The 25,723-nt window shown below is 33.7% G+C and overlaps 1 protein-coding gene across 8 annotated transcripts in view; it reads right to left on the bottom strand.

The window, feature by feature from the left end:
* The window catches only part of LOC143248491 (large proline-rich protein BAG6), an 84,928-nt gene that overhangs the window by 22,664 nt on the left and 36,541 nt on the right, over positions 1–25,723 (bottom strand). For all 8 annotated transcript variants that reach the window (XM_076496903.1, XM_076496908.1, XM_076496901.1 and 5 more), the window contains exons 13-18: positions 21,713–21,911; positions 20,065–20,291; positions 16,390–16,501; positions 15,007–15,194; positions 8,249–8,368; positions 7,645–7,747 (exon numbers count right to left, since the gene is read on the bottom strand). In XM_076496903.1, the coding sequence (XP_076353018.1) occupies positions 7,645–7,747; positions 8,249–8,368; positions 15,007–15,194; positions 16,390–16,501; positions 20,065–20,291; positions 21,713–21,911 (949 nt within the window). The remainder of the gene's footprint in view (positions 1–7,644; positions 7,748–8,248; positions 8,369–15,006; positions 15,195–16,389; positions 16,502–20,064; positions 20,292–21,712; positions 21,912–25,723) is intronic.

Below are 25,723 nucleotides of genomic sequence, written 5' to 3'. Positions count from 1 at the left end.
TATAAATTATGAGACCATGACAACGTTTCGTATACATGGTAGAACAAAATAAGATATACATTAAACAAAGCATTAAAGTAATACCTCACAATAGTAGGCACAGGTATGACAAAAATGTGTTGTTATGGTTCATACAAATTTAATAACACAGGAATTGAAAAATCTTAAAGATAATATGCCAAAAAAAAAAAAAAATTTTCAACTAGTATATATCCTGTCTTAAACAAATATAAACTACCTGAATCTCAGGGAAGACAAGCAAGAACAAGACATTGTTAAACATCAGTTAAACTAGTTACATCATTACAAAAGTTCTGAAGTGTTAGGCATGTTTTAAATATAAAAACCTCAAAATCAGCATGTAGTAGATCTGCACAGAAAAAATATTAAGAGAAAGAAACTGTAACTTGTACTGTTTCACAATAAGTTGTTTTAAAAAAATGAATCAGTATCTGTACTGTTTCTAAGTTGTTTTAAGAAAATGAATCAGTATCTGTACTGTTTCTAAGTTGTTTTAAGAAAATGAATCAGTATCTGTACTGTTTCTAAGTTGTTTTAAGAAAATAAATCAGTATCTGTACTGTTTCTAAGTTGTTTTAAGAAAATGAATCAGTATCTGTACTGTTTCGAACTATATTATTTTAAGAGAAAGAATTTGTAACTTGCACTGTTTCACACCAAGTTATTCTAAGAGAAAGGATCTGTAACTGTGCTACTTGTTTCAAACTATGCTATTTTAAGAAGACCTACAGACACAGAGCCAAGTAAAAATTCCACTACATGAACCACAGAAGGCTTGTCTGTAGGAAATTCCCTGTTAGCAGATCAACAATGGAAGATTTGTCACCTATGCTGGTATACTTCAACGGAAGATGGCCATAAGGAATTAGCTAACAGGGAGATGATTTCACATGTGAAATAACCATCTCACCAAGGACTGGAAGAAAACCAGACATGGAGATGCAGGACGTGGAGACAGATATAGAATGTGGGATAGAGGTTGATGAAGGAAGAGAAAACATGGAAGAGGAACAGGTAATGATAGGAGCAGGCTCTGTAACATTGGAACCCAAGGCTGTACTGACCAATAGAATGCAATTAGGATGACTTGTCTAGGAATGGAATGGACAAGAAAAATCATCCTATGAAGCAATCAGATGAGATGGTACACAACAGTATTTGTGTGAACAATCCTAGCTGAAGACATCAATTGCCTTAGTCTGGGGATGTGGTGCAGGTGACCATAACAGGGGCAACTTGGTATTGAAGCCCATAACAATAACATCCAACTGGGGAGAAACCCATCAATGGTAAAGAAAGATCCCTACAAAATAGGAGGATCTAATGCCCACTATACCGAAAGATCTGGTCTTGACATCAGACACAATCCATGACTAGACTGAAAGCACTGGCACATGACATGTGATATGATGAATGTGATGCACATGTACCTAATATAATAGTTCCAATGACCAAAAACATAGATCTCTGGATCAGATGCCCCATTGGTGGTTGATATGTGTCACCACAAAAATTGTCTGAATGAACCATCACAAGACAATGGCAGATGAAAAGAAAGAAGAGATGTAATGACCAATACTACTACTAAAAATTTATGAGCATTGATATGCAAGACAGTTTCATCCACAAACCAACAGTCAAATCTTCCTGGTAATAGGTTTCCATCCATGAATGGATGCATCCATAAAAAGACAGAGAAAGAAGGGCTATGCCTGCCAACACATGGTCTTCGTTCAGCTACCACTGCTTATCACTTTGGGAAGAATGAAATGGTGGTGAAAAGTGAATTCCAAGCAAGGTCCCATCGGTTATGAAGTGCCTAGTGCAGGGATCTCATATGTGCATAACAAAGACAGACTACATCCCAAAAGGGATGTAATCTCATGAGCAATAAGTGACTGAATCAACAGAACATTTTGAACTCAAAATTCCATGAAACAAAAATGGAGAGGGGGGGGGTAGCAGAGCTAGACTGATATTGGTGTTGGAAAAAAAACCCACAAACAAACAAGATATTGAGTGGATCAAAAGAAGGTTTCTCCAATTTGATCAACCAGCCCACTCAAGCTGCCACAGAAAGGAGTTTGTGATTATCAGTGGCCTATTACTGTTTGGAATGAGCCAGTCATCCATGTAATAAGGAAATTTTAACCTGAGAACATGAATATGACCAGCAAAAGTATAGAATATGAGACAAAACACACAAGGAGCCAAGGGAAGTCCAGAAGGGAGAACCCAAAAATTGGTAAACCACCCTGAGATGGACAAATTAAAAATAAGGTCAAAATTGATGTATTATTAGGATGTGCAGGAAAGTACTGAACGCACCCATTTTTATCCTCCACAGTTGTTGGGAAAATGCCCATCTGAGTGGGAGAAAAGACTCCATGGTGAACTTGAAGAATGCATTGAAGTGGTTGAGGCAAGATAAACTGATGCCTGGACATCAATCCCCAGTTTTCCTTGTGGCAGTAAAAAGACAGGAAAAAAACCCTGAAATGATGGTGGACTAATTCAACTGTTTCCTGCAAAAGCAAATCTCAAACCATCTCTGTGACAAACCCTACACAGAGTAATCGCTGGTACTACTGGCAACACGTTATGTCACTGAGGAATTTGACAAAAAAAGTACCCCAATTAAAAGAATTGGATAAGGGTTGGAAGGATTAAGGAGAGGAAACAAGAAAAGATGGCATACGAGGTTATTATGAAGTCAAATGGGTTGCAAACATTTTAGGGGTAAATTGCTGGTGGGCTGATGTCACCAGAGGCTCAAACTGTTTCTGGGACTGTATGAGAGTGCAAGGCTTGTATCATGCATAAATAAAAAGGTTTAATGCAGAAAACAGCACTGAGCAAGAATAACTAATTTTGTGACAGGAAGTAAGTACCATACCAGAATTAATATTTCAGTTGAAAAAAAAAATCAAGGTTAGTAGTTTCGATCCTTTTACTATCTCATCCAAAACAAAGCAAGTTTTATTATGCAAGAAATTGGAGTTGAGAAAACAGAAATATCAGAATTTTTTAAAACATTTTTGTTTAACTACTTTATTTCACAAGTAAAAATTAACACTCGTGATTCTACGTGTCCGTCTGAACCATAAACATTGCATTTCTAGGTATCTGTTTTATGGCTCTTAAGCTTATATTTACTTCTCTGAATCAGATTTTGGGATTTTTGATTAAAATAACATTATTTAATGTTTGTTTGTTCCACTTTAAAAATTATTGACTGAAATCATATTTTATTGTACTGCCCAGATGGGTTCTTGAGAACTCTGTCTAATTCTCAGCTTTAGAAGTACAGAGACTAAAGCTTATTAATAAAAGGAGAAGATGTTTAGTTTTAATTTTATCCAAAATAAATTATACTTTTATTGTGTGCAAATTAGTTATGTCTCAAAAATGACAAGGTTGGAAGTGGTCATAGGTAATGAAGTATTCATTTAACTCTCTAAACACAGACACGGTAAATATTTGACTGTGTGACCTCTTTGTACACATTTAAAGTCTTTATAGATTTAATACTTTTAATTTTTATTAAAGTGTATATCTTCATAAGATTTCATAGCTTTCAATTAACATTACAAGTCTTTCGCAAATAAAAAAATCATATTCTGAACAAAATAATTTTAATAAACTAAATAAAGATTTCTCCATGAATATACTGAGTATTTGTTTTCAAATGTCTATGAATAAAGTAATTTTCATGTTTTGTTAAAAATACTTTATTTCGTCTCAAAAATCTTAAATTTCCTTCATGCAAATCCTAAACTTTTTTTTCACAGTAAAAACATTTTATCTATTATATTCTCTACCCTAAAATGGTGCTATCATTACGACGTTCAACGACAGCATGACAGTGAAATGTGAACTACTGTGACCTGAGTGTCACACAGACCAGACACTGGTGCATCAGTCCCAGATAAAAGAAAATGAGTTAAAAACCTGTGGCCCATGGTGTAGTCTTGTTAGGACGATTACCCACCCTTTAAACTGTGTCCGACAACTATTTGCACCATTTTAAGATGTAAATCATTTGGAGTATGTGCAGCTCATGTTACACTTCAAATTACGTTACCCACATGCTGCTCATGTACATTATTTATTTTACCTAATCAAATCTTAACCTAACAAGATCCCTATTTTTACATTTTAGTTACTTTTATAATAACAAAAAATAAACATGAAATACAGTGTCCGCCAAGTCTTTCTAAATACAGTGTCCGCCAAGTCTTTTTTTCTTGCTGTCAGTTGTTGAGTACATTTAAGCCTACTTTGTACACTAATGGTAGTAATGAACAAAATTTTTATTTAATTAATTAATGCACCAAAGAATATAGACTAACATGCAAAACATAGACAATTTCCCCAAACTCTCAAACTTATGACTTTCTAACTATGCAACAAGAGAGAATTCATCCAAGCTTGTCCCTAAGTTTTTCACCAGAAAATGTATTCTCAAGATGGCTGGTATGGGTATTAGCACTTTACCTTCAATAACGTACAGAACAACATACCGTCCTTCTGTACTTTACCTTCAACAAAGTACAGAAAAACATACCGTCCTTCTGTACTTTACCTTCAATAACGTGCAGAACAACATACCGTCCTTCTGTACTTTACCTTCAATAACGTACAGAACAACATACCGTCCTTCTGTACTTTACCTTCAATAACGTGCAGAACAACATACCGATCCTTCTGTACTTTACCTTCAATAGCGTGCAGAACAACATACCGTCCTTCTGTACTTTACCTTCAATAACGTGCAGAACAACATACCGATCCTTCTGTACTTTACCTTCAATAACGTTGCAGAACAACATACCGATCCTTCTGTACTTTACCTTCAATAACTGCAGAACAACATACCGATCCTTCTGTGCTTTACCTTCAATAACGTGCAGAACAACATACCGTCCTTCTGTACTTTACCTTCAATAACGTGCAGAACAACATACCGTCCTTCTGTACTTTACCTTCAATAACGTGCAGAACAACATACCGTCCTTCTGTACTTTACCTTCAATAACGTGCAGAACAACATACCGTCCTTCTGTACTTTACCTTCAATAACGTGCAGAACAACATACCGTCCTTCTGTACTTTACCTTCAATAACGTGCAGAACAACATACCGATCCTTCTGTACTTTACCTTCAATAACGTGCAGAACAACATACCGTTCTTCTGTACTTTACCTTCAAGAACGTACAGAACAACATACAGATCCTTCTGTACTTTACAACATACCCTTCTTCTTTTACCTTCAAAGTACAGAACAACATACCGTCCTTCTGTACTTTACCTTCAATAACGTACAGAACAACATACCGTCCTTCTGTACTTTACCTTCAATAACGTACAGAACAACATACCGTCCTTCTGTACTTTACCTTCAATAACGTACAGAACAACATACCGTCCTTCTGTACTTTACCTTCAATAACGTACAGAACAACATACCGTCCTTCTGTACTTTACCTTCAATAAGCGTACAGAACAACATACCGTCCTTCTGTACTTTACCTTCAATAACGTGCAGAACAACATACCGTCCTTCTGTACTTTACCTTCAATAACGTGCAGAACAACATACCGTCCTTCTGTACTTTACCTTCAATAACGTGCAGAACAACATACCATCCTTCTGTACTTTACCTTCAATAACATACAGAACAACATACCGTCCTTCTGTACTTTATTTTCAATAAAGTGCTAACACCCATACTTCAAATGGGTTTCTTGGAAAGTTGCTTGTACCGTGAGTAAAGCTGACTATTAGCTGTTCAGAGCACAGTATGATACAATGTCATTTGACAGATGAAAATCTTGACTTTCTATTGATTGTATAATTACATATAAGAACTATTAATGTATCCTGAAAGAAAGGATATGACAGGTGGGTGTGGCAGAATGATCTAATTTTCAATTCAATACTTCTGTAACCTATAAAAACTATGGTTTGTCTGAAATTCTACAGTGAATAATTTATATTTCTTACTCTTTCAAGGGATGGTGAGAAAAAATAAAGACAAGATGCCCACACAAAATGTGTCATGTGTAATCATTCTAGGGGAATTCAGGTTCTAATGTTGCCTTAAAGAATTAGGAATTTAAAACATACAATTAAAATATGGATTATTAGCTAGGAATTAATGCTGCACTGTCATAACAGAAACAAACAGTAGTTTAATAAAAGTAAAACTTTGTGATATACCCCACTGATAAAGGAAAGACTACTTGTGATATACCCCACTGATGAAGGAAAGACTATTTGTGATATACCCCACCCCACTGATAAAGTGATAAAGGAAAGACTATTTGTGATATACCCCACTGATAAAGGAAAGACTACTTGTGATATACCCCACTGATAAAGGAAAGACTACTTGTGATATACCCCACTGATAAAGGAAAGACTACTTGTGATATACCCCACCAATAAAGGAAAGGCTACTTGAGACACTGAGTCTTCTTTCTCATTAAAGGTACAAAAATATTTTTCTGATATTTAGTGAGTGTACTAAGTTACAGTATTCAACAGTAAACTTATTTTGATAACATAGGTATTTTTTTACTAATGTTAGGTCTTACACATCAAAACATACACAACTATAATTTGCAGACATACAAGGTATTCAAGAATTTTGTAGATATTTGTGAAAAATCATTTTTGGAAAACCATTTAACATAATGTTTTTGTTTACCACTACAGTTTAACACGTGCACCACAATTTATATTCAAACTATCCAATGTGTAGCTAATCTCTAGCCAACTGTTTAGCAGGAGTGGCTTAGTAAAGATTTTTTGGATACACTTGTGTAAGTCATCCTTACCCATAAAGGTTGAGTACCAGTATTTTGATTGAATAAAACTAAGTTCCAGCTACAGCATAGCAATGATCTGAAACATAACAAAAATAAGTGTTTTGTGTAGTATTTGCCTCTACAAAACAGAAAAGTCCAATAACCATTTACAGAACTGCTGTCCAGATGTTCACTTTAGATTGTTTCTAACATAGCCATGTGCTGTAAAAAACACCATGAAATAAATAGCAGTTCTCCTATTATACTTTTTCAAAAACATTTCCAAGATTCTTACCATATAAGTTGATCTCAAACAATTATTGTTTGAAAATATCAAACAGCCATGTTTGACAAAAGTAACAACACATCATTTTTCACCAGTAAATCTCTGCCAGTCATACCATACTTTTAGGTTTTACAGTAGTAAGTCAACTGTTGAGGTGGCCCAATAAAATATGAAGAGAAATGCAATGATTATAAAGCTAGTCTAAACTCTATGCATACATAAAATGAAACTTTCTAATCAACAATTGAAAAAATGAAACTTAAAATCCAAACAAAACAAGAATAGTTTGTTTTTCCAAAACTGTTTTGCAACAAAATTTAAGATATTTTCAAGCATTTTCATTGTGAGAACAAAAAGAACATGGTGTATTAGATATAGCCCTCTCTATTGTTTGGGATAGGTTCAAATACTTTTCATTGTAGCCAACCCTGACAATGTCACCAACTACAACTTGACTTCATTATAATTTTACAATTTTCCTCTACAATTCCACTAACTAGTTGTAATGTAGTTAACACTTACTCTCTCCTGGTACATAGCTGTAACCGTCAAGACCAAGCATAAATTCAGCCACAGTTGTCTGATTACGTCCTGACACAGCTCCCATCATCTGATTCATTACTTCCTTCATAACAAAAAAACAATACTCAAAACATTCACATAATATTGGAAATAGCATATCTCTTAAAACAAAAATGATCAAACCAGATGTGTGTGTAATGCGTTCAGTGTTATGGAAACAAACTTACTGTAACTTACAAATTACAATGTTTACTAATGTGATGAATTATTTGAAATAAAATTTACTATTTTTATACACTAACAAGTAAAAAGATTCATAAAGTTCAAGACTTTGAAATTACCATAAACTATACAGAAATGTTCATATAAACGACTGTCAAAATATTTTTTATTTATATTAAAATAAGTATATTTGGGTAGAAACAGTGTGTTACAGCTTCATAGCGAAAACACTTGTAATGTATAGCACTTAGACACCATATCAACTATAAAAAATTGAAACAAGTTAAAACCACATAATAAAAAAACAAAAACCAGCAGAATAGAAGAAACATTCTACATAGTGATAATATACCAGTAATGTACTGTTTTATTGTGATTCTACCTGTACAAGATTGGTTAATGTGTCATCGGTTCCTGCAGGCCGTCTATTAGTTCTCTCTGACTGAGGCTGTGTGCGAGCAGGAATGCTCTGATCTGATGTTGTCTGTCTAGTAGGAGTTGTCTGTGCAATTTTGAAACAAAATGAAAATTTACAAACAAAGATACATAAATACACAACCATAAAACACAGAAATGTATACTATAACATGTCTTCATTAAGCAAAATGGACTTTTGAAAATTTATTGAAAAATAATTAACACACTGAGACATGTCTTTAGTTTAGAAAACAATTAATACAAATTTTAATTTTATAAAACTATGAAATGTAATTGATTAAAACCAATGTGTCAGTTAAAAATAACAGTTTTGTATGTAGTTTTAATTTGGCAATTTCTTCTAACTTGAACACTAATAGTAACAATGTTTGGAATGAGTAACACAAAATACACAAGATGAAATAACTAAATAATCTACAAAAATAATGCTGTTTATATTGCTCTAAGAGAACTGGAACTAAGACAAAATATCTTAATAGGTGACACAAAGTCTAATTATCAACAATTCTAATCTTTCTGCCATATACATTTATCAAAAGCTGTATTTTACCCACTATTGTGTGTCCATACACACTAAGTAATATTAATTTTACGAAAATATTAAGAATCTTATTGCTAAAACACTAAATATAAGAATTTTAACATCTTCGATAATAAAAAATTTATAACATTCAAGAATTTCAAATTACTTAAACTTTTAATTTTAACTAATCATTAAAGATCAAACAAGTTTAAATAACTCATAAGTTACTGATGTATATCTGATATGCTGATAAAAAAAGACAGTTAAATGGGCTCAGAATATTTAGAGCTAAAAATACTGAAGGTAATGTTGGCTACATTCTTTACCATTTAAGTTGGTGTGGTGTTTTATGGTGCAAAGCAACAAGGCTATCTGTACCAAACATCCAGCAAAGAGTTAAAATTAAAGTAAAATACATAAAAGGAAATTAGGGTAAAAGAAAATAAACTTTAATTTTTGGAAAAACTACAGAAATACAAGTTGTAAAGGACTTTATGTAGCACACCTGTAATCATCATAACTCGCCAGAATGACTAATGGGTAAATTCACAAATCAGAATTAAGTCACCTGAAGTTGGCCTTTCCTGTCCTGGTTTCAAGTTATTTGATGTTATGATTATTTTCAGAAAGTAAAGTAATACAAGTTTTAAAAAACTTGTAGCAAACTTTTAATTATTATAACTTGCCAGGATGACTAACAGGTAGTTCAAATAGCAGCATTAGTCACCTGAATTTGGCCTTTCTAGTTCTGGATTCAAGTTATTTTACAATACAGCCAATTTCTAATTTTAAATCAAACAAGATGTACTTTCATTCTTAAAAGGGAATCGCATTAAAAAAGGTCTAATGTATAAATTAAAAAACTTAAATGGCATTAAAAAGATTAATGGCCTTTAAAAAACTAAAAACATTTCTAAGGTGGACAGTGTCACCATCACTAATAACATTGTCTAACGTTATGGACAAACCTTGGGACAGAACATTCTTAAAATGGTGCCGTCACTGTGAATCATAATGATGACAAGAAAGTAAAATGTGGCTTACTGTGACCTGAGTGTTAAATAGACAACACAATGGTGCATCAGACCCAGGTAAAAGAAAACGATGAGTTAAATAACCGTGGCTAATGCGTAATCTAGTTAGAACAACTTCCTCTTTCTGATCCTTACAGAAGCACAACGGCCAAAGTCCAATATAGGGTTTTAATTGGAAAAGCTTCTTTTCACGTTGCTCACTCCAAGTTAACTTCCAACTGACATGGAGCTGAGCCTTGAATACAGGACCATAGTTCATGTATAAAACAGGCACAGCAGTGATAGTGCCAGAGCAGATAGACTTAGCTGCAGTGTTAAAGAGCTTGTTCCTTCAAACATTAATGTGACCCGGTATCAAGAAAAACTAGATAGAAGTAGATGTTAAAGAGAAATGGGCCAGTTGATTTTGAATATCAGCGAGAACATGGTGTGAACTAAACTGAAGAGATTCTAGGGCCAGTAGAGAACTAAACAAGTCAGTAACAATAGTGCAATTTGAGTACTGCTTAGCTTCTATTATGATCCAGGACAAGAGAAATAATGTACAGTTTATCAGTGAACACAGAAACTGTAGAGGGGGATTCTGCATGCAACCACTGAACTGCAACAAACCATGGCAGAGCCCACACAGTTACCTGATTTTAAACCATCTGTATAAATAGGAATGGAATGATAATTCAAAAGATGTTCAGCATGTAACAGTATTTCCAATTGGGAGTGTCTGCTTTTCTTGGATGACTTAAAGATGGGTCACATCTGGGGACTGTAATAAGCCCTAGATACAACAACGTTATCCATGGACAGCCCCAATTCATCCAACTGCGCCTGAATACGAAGGACAAAAGGAGCAATGGCAGATCATCTGTTTTGAAAAGGCATGGAAGGAAAAACAACCCCAGGTGGGATGCTGTAATAATGATTCAATTTTTGAAGTATACAGTAAAGACAGTTGCTAACAGCAGAGTTGTATAGGAGGTTAATAAGACTGTGTATAAGCTCTGAACTGGGAAGTGCAGAAAGACCCAATGCAGATGATGAATGGGGTCCAGCATCTTTAAGACCGAGGTACTGGCAAAGCCATAGGCCAGTGATCCATTGTCTAGTTTTGATCAAGTAAGAGCAAGATATATCTTTAGCATAGAACATTGATCCGTCCCCAAATAGAGAAAGAGAGGACACAAAGGATGTTCAGTGCTCTTGTACATTTGACCCACAGCTGCTTGATGTATGGTATACAGGTCAGCTTATGCTCAAATATAATGCCCAAGAACTTTGTCTCAGGGACCACAGGTAGCACAACTTCATCGATAAGGAATTCAGGATCAGGACGAATACCTCGTTGGCAGCAAAAATGCATGCAAACCGTTTTAAAGAGATAGAAGTTAAAATCATTTGCTATGGTCCACTTCAGTAAATGATTGAGGGCACTCTGTAGCTGCCACTCAATATACCTCATGTTTAACGACTGATGAGATATGAAAGTCTTCGACATAGAGCCCGTTTGCAACAGTAAGGAGGATTTGTTCATTGATGGCATTAATCTTCATATTGAAAAGTGTGAAACTCAAAACACAGCCCTGAGGGTCTCAAAGTTCCTGTAGGAAAGAACGGGAAAGTGTCAAACCCAGACGAACTTGAAATCACTTGTCCATTAAAACATTTTTAATAAAAATGAGCAAATGGCCACGTAACCCATATATATGGACGTCTCACAAAATGCTCTACCTCGATGTTGTATCATAAGCCTTCTCAATATCAAAGAACATTGATACAAGACGTTGTTTGAGAAAGTATTCTCTGATTGACATTTCAAGTCGAATCAGGTGGTCCATGGTGGAGAGCTGTCATTGGAACTCGCACACAATGGGAGAGAAATTGTTGTTTGATTCGAGGAATCAAACAACACAATCATTAACCATCCTCTCTAAGCATTTCATAGTGTACATCATCAGGTCCAACTGATGTACTGCCAGATCGATGAAGAACCAGTTTGATTTCCACTGGTGTAAAGGGACAATTACAGTCAGAGAGAAAATCAGCTTGAAAGAAAAGAGCTGATTGCTCTGCCCAAGTCGTGATGGCTAAGAAGGTGGAGGATGAAACAGAAGTGCTAAATACCCAGCAAAAGCTTTCACCTACAGTATCGGAAATGCTCCGGGTATCAGCTACTTCCTAGCCATCAGAGAGGAAGATCAAGAGGGGGACAGAATTATATCGCCCACTGACCTTTTGAATCTTGTCCCATATGATTTTGAAACTGGTGATAGAAGATATGCTGGTTGTGAATGTAATCCAAGAGTTTTTTTTCTGGCTTTGACATCTTACCCACTGATCATGTGCATGGGCCTGCTGGAAAGTTCGAGAGTGTGGGATACCTAAAAGTATCCCAGGCCCATTTTTGAGCCTTCCGTGCCATGTGGCAGGCAGGATTCCACCACAGACAAGGATGTTAAGGAAAACATGTTGAGGTTTTAAGAATACACCTGTACAATAAAATCAGTTACTGCTGCCACACAGTCATCTATGGATGGCTTAACAAACAATGGGAGGGTCAAGATCTGTGAAAGCAGTGAAAAGGGCCAAGTTTGCTTGATCTGAGTCAGGTGGCATCAACCACGGCCAGTCTTTCTCAAAATTATAGGAAAATGATAACAACCACATGGGTTATTGTCAACCCTCCATGAAAGTGGGAGAACAGTGAAAAGGAGCAAATTGAGAGATCACTAGCAGTAAAGGACTGACTAGGTGCATGAAAATAAGAACCACTTTTGAAAAGAGAAAGGTTGTGATCAGAGAGCATACGCTCTACAGAGCAACTTCCATCAATATCAGTACCTTCCCAGAGGGAATGATGTCCATTAAAGTCCCCCAGGATTAAAAAGGGAGACAGCAACTGTTCAATGAGAGCATCAAGGTTTGATTGATCATAGGTCTATCCAGGCAACAAGTAGAGTAAACAAACAGTAATGGTACGACCCAAAGAAACATGGATGGCTATGGCCTCCAAGGGTGTGTCAAGTGGCAAAGACAGGGTGGGTACATAACTGATCAACCAACAGTGCCACCACTCCATGCACTTGTCCATGACACAACCTGACATTTCTGTACACAGAAAACTGCTGAAATGTGACTGTATCAGCAGATTTCAGAAATGTTTCCTGAAAGGAAAGACAAACAGGATGGTAGGAAGCAATAAGTGTTTTGATACCATCCAGATTAGAATGTGAACCTCGACAGTTCCATTATATCAAGGTGGCCATTTTTATTTATGTGTAGGCAAATTGGATGTAGAGCCCTTCTGTTTACGGCCACGTCTTTATTCTTTATTGTCTTTATTTGAAGGAGGTCTGTCAACCTCCATGGATCCTGCCCCAGGTTCATTGGGCAGGTCTTTGTTGTTAGAAGTGGATTCCAGTGACTGAGAACATGAATGATTGATCGTTTTGCATCTTGAGGCAGGAGAAGGTGTACCCTAAGAAATGCCCATACACAGAACCAAAGGAAGTGGATCTTGGGATTTGTTGGAATGTATTTTAGGGACAGAGATGGGTGTTAAAGTTAATTCATCAACTTTTTTAACCATGGAGGTCAAAAGACCTTTCATTTGGTTTGAGAACAATTCTTCTGCAGGCACAGAGAGATCTGTCTGCACTCCCACTGTAATAGTGGAATGAAGTGCAGCAGCACAAGCCCGAGATGAAGTGGTGGATAGCAACTTTCGAGCCTCAGGGTAAGTAATGTTTTAAATCGTCTTCAAAAGCTGCAACTCTTTCTTCCAACCATTTAGGGCAAGAACGAAAGTAAGATGGATGAAAGCCATTGCAATTGATGCAATGAGAATCTGTTTCACACTCACAGGCATTGTGGTCCTTGCCACTGCAATGAACACACATCAAGGAACCATGGCATGATATCTTTAGGTGACTGAACTGCTGGCACTGGAAACACCTGAGAGGATTTGGAATATGTGGCTGTACCTTGCAATTAAGATAACCTACCTTGATGGTGACCAGTGGTTGTGATGATGTAAACATTAAAATGAAGACACTGGTTGACATCATAATTCTATCTTTGCAAGTGGAGATACACCTCACTGCAGAAACTCCTTGGGTGGAGAAACCAGTGAGAATCTCTGACTCATGGATGTTCTTCAAATCCCTCAACAGTAACTCCTCGTGATGAGTTCAAAGTAGCATGAGGCGTAACCTTAATAGGTATATTCCCAATTGCCTTTGAATGCAAGAGAAGTTCACTGTGTTGAGATGTGGATGCTTCAGCCAATATGTTACTGGAGCGAAGCTTTCTGACTGACTTTGGAGAGCCAGCAAGTCCCTCTAGTCCCTTCTGAATAAAAAAGGGAAACATTTGTCCTAAAGGTTTGTCTGAAAGAGAACATAGTATAAGAAATGAGGTACAGGTGTTACAAATGTTGAAGATTGCTGCTCAGAATCTACAAGACATGGTCGTTTACTTATGGACTGTGTTTTCACTATTTTGTTTAAGCTTTTATTTGGAGGATCCATAATAAAAGAAGAATATTTCAGTGCCCACTGACCCTATCCACCATGAAGCCCTACAAGGGGATGCACCACAATGCCAAACAAAGGCACTGCAGCAATCCCAGGGTTTTGTGAGCACTATACACCAGCATCAGGTTCAATGTCCACAACACCTGTTGAGAACATCCAACACTGGTACTTGGATGACCCTAGCCCAAGTGGACCAAGTCACAGGAATTCAAGGCCAAAGTAATGTGTTAGGGTTGAACCCCTCAACCACCAGGATCCTCTCCTCCCCTTCACTGGTCACCGTGCATAGCAAACACATGGATGGATGTTTAGATCCCAAAGGAGGTAAACTGAAAGAACAAAACCTTCCCTGGAAGGTCCCCTCACATGTACAGGAATTCACACTGAGGGGTACCATTTAAGAATGAAAATGCATCAAAGAGAAAAAAAAAACGTTATACACAAGTTGAGAATACAAAAATGTCTACCTTCCCAAAGTAGTGATGTTATTGGACATATGATTTACAATTATTTTTTTTTAATTTAATATATGAATACAAGTTATAGATTTTAAATGATGTTACAGTTAATATTTTCCTATCTGTGCCTAATACAAAATTACATTATTTCAGTATACCTGATTTGTATTAGGAATTTGTCTATAGAAATGTTCCAAAAGCTGTGCCATAGGAGGCCCAACATGCATTCCTTGGGAGCCACTCGTATAAATGTGAAATCCTTGAGGACCAGCAGGACTACTTCCTGATGAAAATACCGTAAATCCTGACTGACTAGTAGAGGCTTGACCTGTGGGTGGTGGTCCATCTGCAAAATAACCAAGGATTACACTATCAGTTTTCTGAATGAAACTGTGTGCGTTTATTTAAATCACAGACTAAAAATTTATATCACACATGGTGATGGTTGGAACTGTTTTATAATCACCAAAATAGTAATGGTCCTGGTAGTTCAGTATTATTTGACTCTTTTTTTCTTTTTTTTTTCTTTTTTTTAAAGATAGTTACATTATTGAAGTTTCCTCAAAACAGTAACACTGCATGACCTCTTCATAAATAAACATTCACCATTATTAATTTGTTTCTATAGGGGAAGAGGAATAATTGGTTCATCATAATTGGTATTGTTTCTAATACCATTAACTTTTTGAACAAAAAAACCTGGAACCCATAAGACATAAAAACTAAAATTTTTAGCATAAACCAGTTTGATAAATATCTTAAGTTCTATTCAAAATCAGTTTAAAATCTTCATCCAAACTGTACAAGATATCTGAATATTGGAATCTCAAATTCTGAGCTGACAAACTAGAGAGAAGACAACTCAACAGCATCCACTGCCATCTCTTCAAGTATTTGTTTAAACAAATAGTGGGATTTTTTCTTCACTCTTGTAATGTATTCTCTGTTCCCAAATTGCTAAACATGCTTTTGCTGTGATAAGTTATAAATTATGAGCCCTTGGTTTACCATCCACACACTAGACTCACTCTAGAAATAAAAACACCTGGAATACAAGTAGATACTACTGGAAGTTGGGAAATTACCACCATGTTTCAGTTTTACTAATTAATATTATTGGTAATTAAACATTATTAGTTTCCAGAAAAATATCTGGTTTACATTTAATAAGCTACTGACAAAATAGGTATTCATAAACAGCATCATGAAATTTTACTTACTGACTAAAAGACTTCTATAATGAACTACTTATTAAAAGAGTGAGAAATATTTAGATTACATGAAAGCTTAACAACATAATTTGTGTAGTAATTACTGTTCACAACAATCGTTAATACACATGATGTTGCAGTTATAGATTACTGATGTCAATGGTGGTAACTAGTTATCATTTAACATATTTCACTGAAGAATACAAATATTTTTATATTCAAAATATACCACAAATTATATAGTTTTTGGTAAAGAGTGTTTGTATGCAGACTATTAAAATATAATATTGACAAATTATTTTAATATTCAGGTTCAAAGTAAAAACTCACCACGGCTGTGGAAGGAAGGCTGACTAAAAACAGAATTCATTAATCCTCCAAGGAACTGATGGAGGTGCTCATCTCCTTGCCTTGTCTGTCCTGATGAACTACCAGTGGAAACCTTACAAGAAACAATTTAAATAAAATCATTGAAACATCTAAATATCACAGCAAATTGTTCTTCCAGATTCATCTGTTAGTATATTCTTTCTCCAACATGCTAGAGGAAAGTAAGCCTTCACTATATTTTAACTCTCTCAATATGTTTTTAGTAGATTTGAATGACCTCTTTGTACTTGTTTAAAGTCTTTATAGGTTTAATATTTCTAATTTTCAACACAGTGTGTATATCTTTGCAAAATGTGCAATCTTCAGTTAATATTATAAATCTTTAACATACAAAATATTATGCTTTTTGTGAAGTATTTTTAATAAAATGAAATAAAACATTTGTCCAAGAATATATTAAGTATTTGTTTTGAATAGTCCATGTGCAAAGTAATTTTCATACTAAAATTAAAAATACTTTCTCATCTCAAAAATCTGATTTCTTTTGTGTAATCCCTAAGATGTCATAAATGCATTTCAAATGTTTTTCAGTAAAACTTTATAGTTTATTTTATCTATCCTATCTCAAGATAGAATCTGTCAATTTGAATCACCTTGTAGCCCCCCAAAATTTTTAAATAACCTCTTTTCTTTCTAAACTTCAAATTGTTACATAAAACTTCATTCTTGAACCCAAGTTGCTCTAGTTTATAACAGTATAGGTCTGTTTATACTTAAATTTTACTGTTTTATTACCCTTTAAACCTTATCTAACTACTATTGATAACATAAGCTTTAAATCACTTGGACAAATGCAACTCAGCTACCCACATATGTGCCTCATGAAACATTACCTAACCTAATCTTAACTAACCTTAAAGGATGCCTATTTTTACATTTTAGTTACTTTTATAATTATACATATAGAGTATACATTAAAAACAAGAAATAAAATACTTATCTAATTTTATTTTTTCTTGCTCTCAAATGTTGAAGTTAATCCTAAATATTTTAGTAATTATAGTAATGAACTTAATTTTTATTCCATTAAATAATGCACCAAACAATATAGACTAATAACATGCAAAAATAAGACAAATTCCCTTACCTCTCAAAATATTTGTAGCTTTCTAATTACACAACAAAAGTTGTTACAAATTAATCCAAGCTAGTCATTAACTTTCTCATGGAACCAATGTTGGTACAATACATTATCTGAGAGAAGAAATCCTTAATTTTTTAATGGTTACAGGTAATATATAATTAAATGTAAAAAAGAACCATTAACAGATTCTGAAAGACAGGATGTTAACAGTTTGGTGTGGCAGGAGGGTCTATAGTTTTCTAGTTGATAACTCTGTAATCAAACAAAACTAGAGCTTATAAAAAATATGGTTTATCTCAGCAATGAATTTTATTAAGAGTAATCTATATTTAATTTTGTACTTTTTTGAGAGGTGGTTGATAAAATAAGGATGATAACATGCTAAGAGAAAGTGTGTCGCACGTGTCACACTAGGGAAATTTAGGATGTTTTTTAATATTGCCTTGTAGAATTATGAACTTTAAAACTTGTACAATATTAAAATATGAAATATTAACTAATATGTTATGTTATTCTAATTGATATAACAAACAAAAATTAGTTTAATAAAATTTTGAATATAACCACTAAAACCTTGTGTCGTGCAGTAAAGGATATTCGTAGCAATAGGGTTAAAGAAATGTACATAAAAACCCAGTGAATTCAGTTTAAATAGTTAGTACACAAGATCACCTACAAAAGTTGTAATACTTTCAAAAACAAGATCCTAAACTCAAGCACTTTCAAATAGTTAACTGTTTGTCTTTAGGAGAAATAAGGGTTATGTTTAATAAGTGTGATGAAACACACAAACTCAAATGTTGATGTCATGTAAACCAGATGTTTGATATGAGTTGGCCTTGTGAACTACCCAATCATAACCTAGAGCTGTTTGTGTCAGGTTTAGTTTTGTGTGAAGTTCATAATAGTTATAAGAATTGTTAACTGATTTATATAAATATAGAATGAAAATAAACAGAAATAAAATTAAATAACAGCTTATAATGGTGCAAATAGACACGATTCAAAGGGTAATAAAAAAAAATAGAAAAATGTAATTATAAATAGATATATACTGTTACACACTTGAAATAATTATGATAAACAAATATGGTTTTAATTATAATATGAAGTCATTATAGAAATAAAAAACAGTAATTCATATTAATTTTGATATTGTTTTTAGTGATTACAAAATTGTTCAGTTTTACAATTACCGTTTTGAGTTAGAGAAAATAACACAAACTAACGAGTTTTACTGAAAAAAACATTTGATTACACAAAGGAAGTTTGAGATATTTTAGATAAAGAAAAATATTTCTTAACATGAAAATTTATGTGCAAATGGAGTAATCCAAAAAAATATGCAATATATTTATGGACCAATCTTTATTACAAATACTTCACTAAAAACAGTTTTTTGGATGTTAAAGACTTATAATATTAAATAAAATATTGCCAAATTTTGTGAGCATACACATACTATATTCAAAGTCAGAAGACTTAAATTTATACAGATTTTAAATGAAAGCAAAGATCTCAAGTGGGCAGTCATATAGACTGACCCTATACTGAAAGAGTTTAAGGCCTGTACCTCCTCTGTAAATATTGTACAGCCTGATTCCGTGTGCCAGTAACATTTTCAACTTTTACTAGAATTTTTGTAGTCAATACATTAAATCATGAATTTGTACTGAGATCAATTGTAATTTGGTAACAAGAAACAAAAGCAAAAATATATATCTAATTGTTGAAATTGAATGCAAATACAGTAAAACTGTTGAAAAAATTTCAAATGGCAGAGAAGCACAATCATAAACAGCAGTCGTGTGTGAAACAAATCTAAAATATATAATATTGTGCCAACTAAAAAAGTGAGAACTGAGTATAAATAAAAGAGGGAGCTAGCTGCACCAATATACCTGGTGTAATATTATTGGTGGAGAATAGTCACATGATATATACATGTTAAAAATTGGTATGAAATTGATGGGATATACAGACTGGTGTGCTGAATTTGGCATATTTTTAGAAATACTTAGAGGACAGAAAGACTGAGATAACTGTACATGAAAGAGGGTAAGATACATTTTTTCAGAATGATACATTATCCTGTTTCATGTCATTAAACATTTTATTTTCAAACTGTTTTTTATTTCACTTATAATTCAGTAGTTCAATTGTTTCTTTCTATGTTTGTTACCTATTAATAGTGATAGTAATTATCCAATCCATCAGTCTCCAAAGGTAAATGAAAAGAAATAAATGTTGCATTGCAATGACCAGAGAGAGATTAAGATAGGGTTTCAAATTTTGAGGAAATGTTATTCTTAAGTAAAACAAATAGAAAAGTCACTCAAAAGCTATTCTACAATATGATTTTCACTTTACAGTTTTCACTGCAAAAGCTAGAGATAGACAGCAGATTCTATATGTTTAAAATAAAACACACAATTAATACATGAAAAAAGTGAATGTTTTATTCACTTCTCAATCACATTTAAATTCCAAACTTTTCTTATTTCTTAGGTATACTAAAGAACAAATTCTACCCTTGTCTGACTACCATTCCTTGCACCTCGTGGTGTTCGAGCACCCCTGGTTCCAGGACGGGTCATGGCCCATCGAGAGTTGCATGGTAAGCAAGGATCAAATCCACTTTGGAAAGGCATAGCCATTTGAGGAATGGTGCGAAAATGTCCCCCATTACCAAAATTTGGGGACGATCGAGTACCAGTAGACCCTGATGTGGTTGTAGTTGTGTGAGTGTTATCACGCTCTGCAGTCAAACAAACAATTATATAAGTTTAAACTCTTGAGGCTTAAAACATTAAACAATCAGATTTAACATCTAATAACCTAACTACCAGCACACAAGTACACAAATTCAAATTTATTCAGCACTGTACATAATAACACTTGTGTGATACATAAGAGTAGAGAAAAATATTTTTCTTGATCAGTTAGATAAAATACTACACATTTCTTTGTAAAAAGATCAACACTAAGATCTTTATTTTAAAATTTGCATAAACTAACCATTTTCTAGAAAAGTAGTAACGAATGTAACATTTGCTATGAACCCCTTTTGTGCTTAAGAGAATGAGCTAATAACATGGTCTCTGCAACAATCAAAATATAATTACAGTTCTTAAAACTTCTTAAACATTGCTAATAAATTAGACATGCTCAAAATGGCAATACCACTGAAGAAATACATGTTGTTTTGAATCATAATTACAACAGAAAAATATTTTAAATTTATAACTGGTGTAGAAGTAGTGCAAGACATGATAAAAGCATAAAAATATAGCTGTTATATTACATCAAATATATCAAAGTTAACTGCCTTATGAGAAATGAACTGTGAAATTTTATGTTAAAAAATTCTAACACTTGACAAAAAATGAATGGTTAATTTACCTTAATATATCAAATCAATACAAAAATGCCTAGATATTTTCAATAAAACAAATAAATATTATATAGACACAGAAAACAAGGTTCACATTTGTTAAAGCTGCCAACAAATCCTAATGAATACATGGTTACTGTATGACACTGTTTAATTACTTTTTGTATCTTCTCAGAGGTAGCTTTTTAAATAGTTACTATATTCTACACAAATACTGAAGCAGTATATCAATTCCAAACAGCAGTAAAAATTTAAACAAAGTACCCTACACATTTAGCTCACAGATATTTGCCAACATTCTATCTTGTATATGTTAAGAGCCATGGCATTTGTCCGAGCATTCGTCTGTCTTCTACTTGAAAAACTGCACGTGCAGATAAAGCTCAACATTCATTTTTGAAATCATGCGAGAACAGACATGAATAATATTGATGCTAAATGTTATTTCACAAGCAAGATATTCTACAAACTGTTGGGAATTAATTACACTATCACTCACATTTCAAAGGTACCTGGAGAAAGGTACCTTTGCTTGTTATGTATCATGTCTTGTCTCTGGACCCCAGTACACACGAATGGAATTAATACTTATACTACAATTCTTACATAAAAGCATGAATGATGTGAAATCCTAAATGCTACACAAATGATAAAAATTGCATCTTGTGAAGGAGAGGAGAGAAAATGTGCAACTGAAAAAAAAACCAAAATACTTTATTATAAATTTTACAATAATATTTTTAAATAACTCATACATACATAAACCTTAAAGATCTTATAATTACCATTTTCATTGACACTGGTTGTACTAGTGTTTCTAGTTCCTCTCTCAGGTCCACTGACCACTGCAGCAGAAATACTATCTATTGTGATAGCATGAGGGCCTACTTCCATGAAAACAACTGGACTTTGAGTAGTCAGAAGAGGAATGCCTGATGTTGGGGTACTGGAAGTTGTTGTAACAGTACTAGTGGGATTATGGTTCTAAAGTGAAAAGGATAAAAACAAAGACATTAATTGTAAACAACAGCAATATTAATTAATTGTATGGCTTATAACAAACTATTTGCAATCATGTCAAAAAAAAAAAAAAGTCCCCTTCCAAATGTTCTCCAAAAAATGTCTGCAAACTTGTACCAGTTGGAAAAGCTCTTCCAAATAAATGTAATAATTCAATCACTGACAGAACATCATCAGAACAAAGCATCAACCCTGTTACCAATCTAATAATTCACTTGACCATTTCTACTGCTCTTCTCAACAGTAGCACTTCCAGACTGACCATGACTTTGTTTCAGAAGCAGTATTCTTTCATGGTTTAAGGACAAGTGAAAAAAGAATCTTACACTTACAATTAAGTGATCAATATGATTTCTAAAACAAACTTGTGTACAATTGTCAAATACAGAGCAATGACTCCAGGATTTTTGCAGCCAAGAACTGTTAAAATTACACAGCATTGTAGTTTGTTTTCAGAAAATAATAATTCTAAATTCAAATGACTAAAAATTACAAGTCTGAAAAAACAACAACATGAAAAAAAACATGAACTATTTGCATGTTTGATCTAATGTGTCAAGGTAAACCATTATATTTATCACTTTAAATATAATTCAAAAACTATTAACTGTACTATTATTATTTGAAACTATTATTTCCTCAACTACTAATGTATTATCATTTACATCAACAAATAGTACAATTTATGAAATTGTCTAAGAAATTACTAACCAAAATCTGACCAATGGGAATAAAAAAAAAAGGTTATATTAGCATTTTCAGTTATTTTACCAATTGTGTAACGTAATGACAAAATGCTGTTTAGAAACCTTTTAAATTCGAAAGCAAGGAGCCTTCCGACTCTTATTCTGAGAGCTTAGGTTTGAAGGTTATATAGTAAAATAATACAAGTACAAAGTTAATAGCAATGCACATGATTACTTTTGCACCTTCCCACATCAAAGTCTAAAAATAACAGTTAGGAACTTCTTATAACAGTTTTATGATGATAATATCACTAACCATTATATTGTTTGGTGCATTCAGATGGGTCAAAAACAAATGACTGCTGCATTCGATCTACTCTGTTCACCAGATCAGTCATTACTATTTAGTTTGAAATAAGTTTTTTTACAAATAACACCAACACTTAACTTTTTGAGAAAACACAGACAAATCAACCAAAGATTAAAGAATTGTAGCTCCATTTATTTTGTAATTTTTTTTCTAATCTCCAATAATAGAGAAATCCAACCTTATGCTTCATATTAAAATATATGGGAATTTTAACACTATTTTATTTATTGTTTCCTTCCAGTTGCAGTTTCTTAAAGGTCTTAATGTAACAGAGGATGAGTATGCAGTAAGGAACAAGCTGATACAGAAATTAGTTTGACACAACTTTAAAATACTTTATTCTTTCATAATTCAACACAAAAGGAAAACAGAATAATATAGTAAGTTCTGTCTAAATGGTCAACCAGATTTTTAAAACAAGTTTTTGTAATTTATATCACTATTTCAGAGTGCTATTCTAAAAAATATCCAAAATTGTATCCGTATTAGAAAACATGTAAATGGGTTCAATACAGAACACCATGTCAAACATGTTTTGTGTCATTTAGGTCTTCAAATGAATTTATACACCATTTACTAACACTAATGAATCATTTCCTCCTTAACTACAGAAACAAGTCAACATATGAACGCCCCCATCTTCAAAATATTTTCCTCTCAATTACTATGTGAAGAAGCATCAAAAGGAAATTTACACAAGTACAACATCTGTTAGAAACATTATTGAAAATGAAGAAACAGTTGTACAACTGACAGAGGAGGGACAGTGATTCTTTGTAAGAATAAAGGAAGAACTTTATCTTGACAAAGTTCATAAATAACTATCACACTAATCATCCTATGCTGCAACATCAACTCTCTCAATGAATAACACTGTCCATACCACTGCAGAACTTCCATTAAAAGCTAAACTTTTAATTGTCAAATACCCTAGGCTTTCTGTATTATATCTTCTTTCTATGTTACACAAGTCAGACCATTCTGATACACAGTTTCCACATTCTATTGAACATATCTCTAGTTACCTTGATTCTATCTTAGATCACCTCCCTACTTATATTCAATACACCAACAATGCCACAAAAAAACTGCTAATTTTAACTCAGATTTTATTATTTTATTCACACTTAGCATAATGCCTTTGTATACCTCCATTCTAAAAAAAGATGGACTCAAGGCCCAAAAACATTACCTGGACAAAAGGGATGCCTAAAACCAGTGTTCCTTCTATATAACACAATAACCAATCAAGTGCTACACACTCCATTATTCCAACCATGCACATTCTCAGTAATGGTGAACAGACTGACAGCTTTAATTACTCTAGCAATCAAAAGGCCTAAAGCCCAAATAACCAACTGGTAGTACTGTAAACCAGCTTAATAATTCAACAGGGTCGATGGTCTAAAAATACACACTTGCTAAAAAAGAACTTGTAGTAGACATTCAGACATTCCCTTAATACTGGTGCTAAAAAAGAACTTGTAGTAAACATTCAGACATTCCCTTAATACTGGTGCTAAAAAAGAACTTGTAGTAAACATTCAGACATTCCCTTAATACTGGTGCTAAAAAAGAACTTGTAGTAGACATTCAGACATTCCCTTAATACTGGTGCTAAAAAAGAACTTGTAAAAAGAACTTGTAGTAAAAAACATTCAGACATTCAGACCCTTAATACTGGTGCTAAAAAAGAACTTGTAGTAGACATTCAGACATTCCCTTAATACTGGTGCTAAAAAAGAACTTGTAGTAGACATTCAGACATTCCCTTAATACTGGTGCTAAAAGAACTTGTAGTAGACATTCAGACATTCCCTTAATACTGGTGCTAAAAAAACTTGTAGTAGACATTCAGACATTCCCTAAAAAAACTTGTAATAGACATTCAGACATTCCCTTTATACTGGTGCTAAAAAAACTTGTAGTAGACATTCAGACATTCCCTTTATACTGGTGCTAAAAAAGAACTTGTAGTAGACATTCAGACATTCCCTTAATACTGGTGCTAAAAAAGAACTTGTAGTAGACATTCAGACATTCCTTTAATACTGGTGCTAAAAAAGAACTTGTAGTAGACATTCAGACATTCCCTTAATACTGGTGCTAAAAAAGAACTTGTAGTAAAAAAGAACTTGTAGTAGACATTCAGACATTCCCTTAATACTGGTGCTAAAAAAGAACTTGTAGTAGACATTCAAACATTCCCTTAATACTGGTGCAAGTGAAAAAATTAATTCCACACGTGGATTGAAAACGTTCAAGGGAACGCTGCCCTAGACCTACCTACTGAAAGTGGTAAGATTAGTTGAATCAGTTGTATTTTGACCACAAATTCTACAAGCAAAAGGTTTACACTAAAGACTGTACATACAAGCACCTTCCCTGCCTTAGAACATATTGATAAAGTTCTGGGTATAGCTACATGAGCTAATGATGAACTCAATACTTCAGTTCAGTGGATATTTTCACTCATCACTCCAATACACATCTTCTACTATCCACCAAAACTATTTCATTTCTTGACATAAAACATCTGTGACTGTTTGTGGCAATCTCACAACATATGTACATCACAAACACATAACTACTTATATATCCACTCCACTTATCCCCATATATCAAGAGAAACATCCCCAAATCCCAGCTAACAAGATGAAATAGGCTTTGCAGTAATGACTGTGATTATAAAAGTGAATATATTAACATGTTCCATTTTT

The sequence above is a fragment of the Tachypleus tridentatus genome, chromosome 4 (assembly GCF_004210375.1).
Source record: "Tachypleus tridentatus isolate NWPU-2018 chromosome 4, ASM421037v1, whole genome shotgun sequence".
Classification (NCBI taxonomy): domain Eukaryota; kingdom Metazoa; phylum Arthropoda; class Merostomata; order Xiphosura; family Limulidae; genus Tachypleus; species Tachypleus tridentatus.
This window is presented reverse-complemented; position numbering and strand designations above follow the sequence as displayed.